The sequence below is a fragment of the Prunus dulcis genome, chromosome 4 (genome assembly GCF_902201215.1).
Source record: "Prunus dulcis chromosome 4, ALMONDv2, whole genome shotgun sequence".
Classification (NCBI taxonomy): domain Eukaryota; kingdom Viridiplantae; phylum Streptophyta; class Magnoliopsida; order Rosales; family Rosaceae; genus Prunus; species Prunus dulcis.
Genome location: NC_047653.1, coordinates 3,405,651 through 3,414,514, shown reverse-complemented (window position 1 = coordinate 3,414,514; position 8,864 = coordinate 3,405,651). Strand labels below are relative to the sequence as shown.

General features: G+C 36.3%; 1 protein-coding gene across 1 annotated transcript; it reads left to right on the top strand.

Annotated features, from left to right (window-relative positions):
* Positions 1-442: 442 nt before the first annotated feature.
* LOC117626520 (protein HIGH CHLOROPHYLL FLUORESCENCE PHENOTYPE 173, chloroplastic) lies at positions 443-5,258 on the top strand. The gene is made up of 17 exons (XM_034358245.1): positions 443-590; positions 1,098-1,352; positions 1,437-1,598; positions 1,679-1,729; positions 1,948-2,082; positions 2,239-2,262; positions 2,416-2,527; positions 2,879-3,004; positions 3,134-3,183; positions 3,297-3,455; positions 3,544-3,639; positions 3,726-3,841; positions 3,958-4,081; positions 4,231-4,344; positions 4,476-4,556; positions 4,673-4,859; positions 5,022-5,258. The coding sequence occupies exons 1-16, from the start codon at positions 531-533 to the stop codon at positions 4,817-4,819; spliced, it is 1,812 nt and encodes a 603-aa protein (XP_034214136.1). The 5' UTR covers positions 443-530; the 3' UTR covers positions 4,820-4,859; positions 5,022-5,258.
* The last annotated feature ends 3,606 nt before the right edge of the window (positions 5,259-8,864 follow it).

The following is an 8,864-nucleotide window of genomic DNA, read 5'->3' as shown; positions in this document are numbered from 1 at the left end:
GGCTAGTTTTAGAAGTTCTCTAGTGTGGAATAAATAGTGTGGGATCGTTGTGGAATGTGAGCAGTAGGTCGACCGATTGTTTTGTGCCAATTGTCGGGCCACTCGTATCCAGAAACAATTGCGGATCAGCTATCTCGTCCCGGAGAAAATCTCTTCATTATAAGGTTACTGTAATTAGAGTAATTAAATAATGTCTCTTACTTGAATGGTTAAAACTATTATTAGTATTTGACACTAACCCGTTACTCATTAGCGTTTTGTATGTGACCGTTAAAACTTAAAATTACCAGCATCACCGCAGAGTATAGCAAGCAACGACCCAACAAAAGTGTGCATAGAATAGGAGGCCACGTCCAAGTTCAGGGACTGTCAGTAGTAGTATTATGCTGTTTACTATTTTGATCCTTGTGGTGTGTATGTGTGGTCAGTATTTACCCTTACTCAAATATCAGACGTCACTTTATTAAGCAACCAGTTAGATAAATACTCAGAGAAGAGGCTGGAACTCTATTTCCAAACTCTTTTTGGCAATGGAATTTGGTGTCATTAAGCTATCTTCGCCTCTGTCTTCTTCAGCTCTCAATCTCCAGGTAACGCCCATGATTTTTCACATGAATTGTTGTTTAAAATTATGTTCATAGCCAGTCAGACTACCTAATTTGGGAAGGGGGTTTTAAAGTTGCAATGGTTTTGTTGTGTGATTTTCTTTCTAAGCTGGGTTTTCCCCAAATGAATTTCAGTTTGTGGTTGGTATAAAAGTAAGTGAAAAATAATTAATTTGTTTTGTCTTGTCTTGATTATGGAACACTTTGGTTCAAGTGTTCAACTAATTCCAATGAGCAATCCAAACCAAATTACACTGTTACTATTCCAATGAGCAATCCAAACCAAATTACACTGTTACTCATTTACTCTGCATTTCTGGGAGAAATAAGTGGGAGTTTCTTTTGTTCAATTGGATGCTAAGCTTCACTTATTTCGGCCAAGCCTTGAATTGTGCTTATAATCCTTTGTGATAAACAAAATTTACTGCAGGAGAATTAGCTATTGAATTTTGAATTGTTATGACTTAATTACTTGATGGCTTGACATTGCAGGATTATTCATCACCTGTTGGTAGGAATCATTTTAAAAAGTCTTTACATCCTCAGTTGCTGTCCTCTCCACTTCCTAAACCCTTTCTTCAACTTAATGACAGACCACACAGCTTTCCCTACCAACAAAACTCTGATCATCTCTCCCCAAGAACGTATCGAAGATCCATATCAGCAGAAGCTGGAAAGCAGAGTTGGGACTTGGGTAGATTTTTGAAAACAATATTTTTCTTCAACGAACCTCCCACTCCTGCTAAGGTTGGAAAGTACTAAATTTTTCGAAATTATCTGAAAGTGAAAAGTGATCATGTCTCGACTAACAACAGTTTGTTATTTGTTAAGTTCTTTGAGTTTGTAAGTGAGAAACTATCCAGCCCATCACCTAGTAAACCAGAAAAGAAAATGGAAACTTCTGGCATTGTCCTAGTGGCTGGAGCAACTGGTGGTGTAGGTCGAAGGGTGGTCGACGTCTTAAGGAAGAAAGGGCTTCCGGTCCGAGTATTGGTATTCTGCTCTTACCATTTCCCTTTACTCTTACTTGTTCCTTTCTCGAATTTCTATGTTTTCATATAAACTTCTCTCAGGTTAGAAATGAAGAGAAAGCAAGGAAAATGTTAGGCCCGGATGTTGACTTGGTGAGCTAGCAACCCATGTATCTTCAATTTCCTTGGTCAAAACTAGTTATGTAATTCCTACTTGGTTATGCTTCTGTCCATGCCCAAATTATTTGTTTATTAACTGTCACATTTAGATTCCATTTGTTTGTCATAATTGTAAAAGAATTTATGGTGGTTTCGTTTCTTAGTTTTCCGTAGTCAATGGTGACCCTGGTTTCTTCCTGGAAAAATTTCAGATTGTTGGAGACATTACTAAGGAGAGTACTCTGGTTCCCGAGTACTTCAAAGGAGTGAGGAGAGTGATTAATGCTGTTTCTGTCATTGTTGGTCCAAAGGAAGGTGACACTCCTGACAGGCAAAAATACAGCCAGGTATGTTCAAAACATTTTTAAGTTGAAAAAACTTCATTTTTTAACTTCTATGTTTTGCAAACTTGGACTGCCATGGACTTCCTACGCCTGCAATATTTTCCACAATTATTTTTTTCTATCTTAAGCAGCTTTGATATTCTATTATGTTTTGTACAGGGAATCAAGTTCTTTGAACCAGAGGTGACGAACTGTTTGCTTACATTCTGTATCTGGAGTCAGCATTTTCTTGAAAGTTTAACTTGGAACTTGAATTATTTTCTTATTTATTTTGTGTGTGTAATAAAACATGTTCTTCTTAGTAATTATGAATCATTGGTTGATTGATGGAAGCAGATCAAGGGGGATTCGCCTGAAAAGGTGGAGTACATTGGAATAAGAAATTTGATCAATGCTGTAAAAGGAAGCGTTGGACTTCAAGATGGAAAACTACTATTTGGATTTGAAGGTACACTCTTCTGTATGCTGAAACCACTGATTTCCATCCTTTCTGCTGTGTTATACTTGGTCCAGTTGTTCTTGTACAAATAATTGGGAAATAAATAAAAAAACTCTTTTGGAAAAGGTAAAAAACGGTGGAGAATTTAGGTTAATATGAAAAATAGTATGGAAAGCAAATGTGAAGAACCTTCATAAAAAAACATGTTATTCTGCAGTCCATTATACTTAACATGCTAGGGTAGACGCTCGAACTTTTCATACATGGAACCTAACTGAAATCATCAATGCCAATATTCTATTAGGGGAACATATATATTATATACCATTTGAGATTCTTTTCTTTGTTTGTAATTTGCAGATAATAATTATAGGGAATTGGCTTGGGGTGCTTTAGATGATGTTGTGATGGGTGGAGTGAGTGAAAGTACATTTCAGATTGATCCAAACGGTGGTGAAAATGGTGGACCAACTGGAATTTTTAAAGGTATGATCTTTTCAAACTTTAGAACTGGTGTCTTTGTATTGCATTCTCACTGGTGATTCTATTAGAACTATTCATATTTGGATGGGTTTAGTTGAAATTTATTCATTTGGTATGTCTCTTCTCCTTCAGGGGTTGTTTCCACTGCAAACAATGGTGGTTTTACCAGTATCAGAACAAAGGTAAAGAGCAACGTTTTCTTGTGACTTGTAAACATCGTGTGCATAGAATTTTTTACTGTTCCTTGAAGTTGGTCAGTTGCTTATCGTCTAGTGATGAATATGCTTGTATCTAGAATCTATCAACAGCTGAGGATCTCTCTGCATATGATGGTTTGGAGCTGCGCCTTAAAGGTGATGGTCGTCGCTATAAACTAATTGTTCGCACAAGTCGTGATTGGGATACTGTTGGTTACACAGCAGGCTTTGACACTGTTGGAGACCAGTGGCAGACAGTAAGTAACACACTAGCTCCTTGATCGACATTAAAATTGTAGTTACATATCTCAGACTCCATTAGTCATCTGTCACATTTTTTTCCAGGTACGTGTGCCATTTTCTTCTTTGAAGCCGATATTTCGAGCAAGAACCGTATCGGATGCACCACCTTTTGACCCCAGCAATATTGTATCATTGCAGGCACATTTTTGCAGCCATTTTCGTTTAGTCTATTCTTTCACTTCATTTTCTTCTATGTTTATTGATGGGATTCAAAATTATGGCAGCTCATGTTTAGCAAGTTTGAATTTGATGGGAAACTGAATCCTACTTTTGTGGAAGGGGCATTTAAGCTCCCATTATCAAGCATACGAGCATATCTAAAAGAGCCTATTACTCCCAGGTTTCACATTCTTTTCATTTTGTTGGATTATCTTCTTATGACTAAACATATTTGATCTGCTAGGTGCACTTTCTGTTTTAGTGTTTAAAGAATCGCTTTGCTTGTGTTCCGTGTAGGTTCGTACACGTCGGTTCTGCAGGAGTTACCCGACCTGACAGGCCTGGACTTGATCTAAGTAAACAACCTCCTGCTGTTCGCTTAAACAAGGAATTGGATTTTATCCTGACATTCAAGTTGAAGGTTTCATACTAATTCAGTGCAAGCTGTTTGATATTTTTATATATAATCAGTGTATCAAAATACCACTTCTTAGCTCTTTTCTGTTATTTTTCTTTTTCTGGGTCAGATTTAGCTTTTTCGATTTTGTACATTGATAAGTTTTGGAGCAGGGGGAGGATTTAATACGGGAAAGTGGAATACCATATACAATTGTGAGGCCTTGTGCATTAACTGAGGAGCCTGCCGGAGCAGATCTCATTTTTGACCAAGGAGACAATATAACGGTATATAATCAAATAGAAGATCACTATTCTCTCTTTGTTGTATGCCTGTGATCGCATGTATTGCTCTTTCTTTCCCTTGTAATAGTAATAGTATCTGAATGTTATGATTTATAGTATTTATATATTTGCAGGGTAAGATATCAAGAGAGGAGGTTGCTCAGATTTGTGTTGCTGCGTTGGAAAGCCCCTATGCATCTGGCAAGACATTTGAGGTCACAGCCCGACTTATGTCCCTTAATTGTGTGCTGTGTGCTGTGTGCTGTAATTTGCTATTTTTGGAAGTTAAAAGCTTTTGCAGCTTCTGAGATGCTTATAAACTCATTTGCAGGTTAAAAGTGTTGTGCCATTTAGTGAGCCATTTACAGTGGACCCTCAAAATCCACCCCCCGAGAAGGACTACAATGTTTACTTTAAAACTTTGAAAGATGGAATTACAGGAAAGGAAATCCTCGAACAAGATCCTGTACCAGTGTAATGTTTTGCACACATAGAGCTCTATTTTCAACCTTAACTCTGTAAGTATAATGGAGCTTAATATACTTCCATTTTCATCTGAGATAATTCTCTCAGCAATGAGTCAATGACTAATAAGAAGAAAATCTGTCAACATATATTATTTCTCTCTCTCTCTCTCTCTCTCTCTCTCTCTCTCTCTCTCTCTCTCTCTCTCATTGCAGGTGTATATACTCATAGCAGATGAAAAGCAGAGGCTTCTACAGAACATACATAAGCGACCAAGATTATAAACTTCTGTAGGACAAATCCACATGACTTAAAATGTTTCACCTGAGACGATAGGTTCTCACTTTCAAAAGGCTATAGCCTTGATCATGATGAGGTCCAAACCTCCTGATTATTTATAGAGGTTTGAAATTTTTTTTCAATTCAGCTGTATAATATTATTTTCCTTTCTACATATGAGTAGCTTATATAATCTTTTCTAATGATTTTAAAAATATGCGTACATAAATTATTGTACATGTGTTTGGCCTTGAATGTTAAGTTAAAGACAGTGGCAGAATCATGGCTTGTAACCATTTCAATGGTAGCGCAGCACAGAGAGTTTGCAGCCTCGGCATAAAAGTGAAGATGGAGATCAATGTCACAGTTTTATATCAAATCAAGAAGGAAATTCCAATGCTGCGGCTTATAAAACTAAGAAGGGTTCATAGAGCAAGCACTTTCTGTACACTACAGGCAGATTGTAGAAGCTTACAGGAAATTGGACTATGATTAGCTATGAGGGTTATTGTAGGTCAATTTTTCATTAAGACATTAGCCATAGCAATCAAGGCTCACGACCAATAGAGCAAGTATTCCGGCATTAAGTATACAAGTTCAATGTAAACCAAGAGTAATTTGACCCAATTAGTGCGCGAGATTCATTTTGGAATGAAAAAGTGGTAAATCAAGGTGACTGACAATAAAGAAACAGTTAAAAGTAGTGTTCTTAAAGTAAATTATTAATCAAAGTTAAAGAAATAGAAAAACTGAGGTTTAAACATATAAAACCACAACCGATCATCACCAAAACCTTCGCAAAATTAAGGTATCACCCTCAACACTATGCTTAGCCTTGTTGTGTGACTCAAGTTCAGACCTGGAAACATCAACATAACACAAACATTAAAAAAAGATGAAAAAATAAAAAAAATATGTTTAGAACTTTAACTTGCTCATCACCACCACCAGCCTTTTGTGCTCATTGCTTGGGCTAATCACCTATAGTAGCAGTCTTACCACCATCATCCTCGTCTCCACGATCACATTTCTGCAATCACATAGGCAATTTATAAATGTGTGATTACAACATAGATCTCGGAAAGCACAATTTGGTATTTACCTCTGCCTTTATTGTCATCGGAAGAGAAATTTTGTCATGTGTATTCATTGTCCTTTTAGAGTTATGAAACATATCCTGAGGCCTCATGTTGCAGTCCCGGAACATTCCATCTTTTTCGAAGCAGAATCGGACTTCCCAAACAAAACATTCCATTATAACACTTTATATCTGCGAAGCTGTTAGTCTTTTTCCTTATCACTTTGAATGATCAAGTTAGGATCAAAATCCATCCCAACCGAAATTCCAGCACCCTCAAGCATCTTGTCACATTAACGTCTTCATAAAACTTGAATGCTAGATTGAAGTAGTCTTCAGCAAGCAGATCACAGAATTTACCATGGTCTTTCCACTGATTTTTCATTAGTCTCAAACAAATTCGTTGTTGGATCTAACCAGCACTCTTTCAGCTTGACAAAACAAGCTATCGGAATTCTAAAGGAGACTAAATAAAACCTGTCCCAAGATACCAGAACTTAATGCACAGGTAAAGAACCCTAAAGCAGTTAGTTAAAGAGTAGAAAGAGTCAATTACTAATTTTGATTATGAAAGAAGAAAACTTGATAAGTCACTAAATCTAAGGTATATTGAAGGAGAAGATGAAGGTAGGGGTGAACTTTCCATGTTTGTTGGGATTAGACAGGATAAGTTTTCTTCATGAGTAATCCATCTTCTACCTTCAATGATAAAAAAAATATTTTCATTTTGTAGGGATTAGAAGGACTACAATGTTTACTTTAAAACTTTGAAAGATGGGATTATAGGAAAGGAAATCCTGGAGCAAGATCCTGTACCAGTGTAATGTTATGCATACTTAGAGCTCTAATTTCAACCTTGACTCTGTAAGTATAATGGAGCTTAATATACTTCCATTTTCATCTAAAAATATTAATTCTATCAGCAATGACTAATGAGAAGAAAATCTGTCAACATATATTAATTCTCTCTCTCTCTCTCTCTCTCTCTCTCTCTCTCTCTCTCTCTCTCTCTCTCTCTCTCTCTCACATTGCAGGTGTAGATGAAAAGCAGAGACTTCTATAGGAACATATATAAGCGATAGCCATCATCCTCGTCTCCACCATCACATTTCTGCAATCACATAGGCAATTTATAAATGTGTGATTACAACATAGAACTCGGAAAGCACAATTTGGTATTACCTGTGCCTTTATTGTAGGTGGCATTGGAAGAGATATTTTGTCATATGTATTTATTTTCCTTTTACAGTTCTGAAACATATCCTGAGGCCTCATGTTACAGTCCCGAAACATTCCATCTTTTTCGAAGCAGATTTGGACTTCCCACAACATTCCATTATAACACTTTATATTTGCGAAGTTGTTAGTCTTTTTCCTTATCACTTGAATGATCAAATTAGGATCAAAATCCATCCCAACTGAAATTCCAGCATCCTCAAGCAACTTTGTCACATTAACATCTTCATAAAACTTGAATGCTAAATTGAAGTAATCTTCAGCAAGCAGATCACAAAATTTACCATGGTCTTTCCACTGATATTTCCAAATTTTTCTAGTCTCAATCAAATCCTTTGATGTTGGATTTAACCAGTACTCTTCCAGCTTGACAAAACAAGCTATTTCCTGCAAAAATTGAGTAAGTAAAGCTGAAAAATAAAATGTAGAACAAAAACCAAAAACGAAAAATAATACCGCAATTTTGAACTATTCACCATTGAAATCCCCTTAAGAAAGTTAAAAGGGAAAGAAAAGGACCAGTGACAATAATCTACCATTCCCATCCGACGGTTGCCTTCCATTATCCTCCTTACCTGTTGTTTAAGTGACAAGGTACAAGAAAAATCTATGAATATTCAACAAAAACAACACAACATATGGATCACATGGACTGTAGAAATGTACCAAGTAGGTATACAAAACTTGCCAGATAAGTTTGTCAACATAGTTCTTTTGCAGCAAATGCACTTGTACGTTTAAATATTTTATGAATGTCATATGTGAAAAATATAAACTGCTAACCAACTTACCATAAGTCTGTACCGAGGTTCAAAAATGCGTAGTGGAAACTTGTGAAATGGGAGCACAACATCCATTACAATAAGTGGCATCGAATCAACACCAAAGTTTGTCATTGTATCATTCTGCAACTTCCTTTCGGCAAATTCCTCTGGGAAGTTCTTTTGTGTTAAGTCGTTAAGTGTCACACTGGCAAAAACAAAAAGAAGATATTGAAGGTAGACCACAGAACTAAAGCAAACAATCTAGGTAAACTCTGAAAGCTATAGCACTAATTAAGCACAAAAAATTAGAAAGCACATATCATGCTGACAAACCTAAAATATTATTGCACATGTTCCAGGACTAATGAAAAGAAGTGTTGGGCACAAAGGACATTTGTTACCTGGGAAAATTAAGACAAGTCAAGGGAGAAAAAAGGGATTAGAAGAATTAAATAGAATCAGTAACATCAAAACACTCACCTCGATCCATTGACTGAAATAGGCATGAATCAAAGTCATCACTGCGTTCTGCTTTTCTATGGCTTCTCCTCCCTGTGAAATTAGCTTGTATTATCTCTAAATTCTGAAGAGGATTGCTACAGAATACCACACAAAAGATAAAATAATATAACATTTTAGAAATTCACAAACCCAATATCATAGTCAGCTAGTATTAAACAACATATACTTAATATCTATGT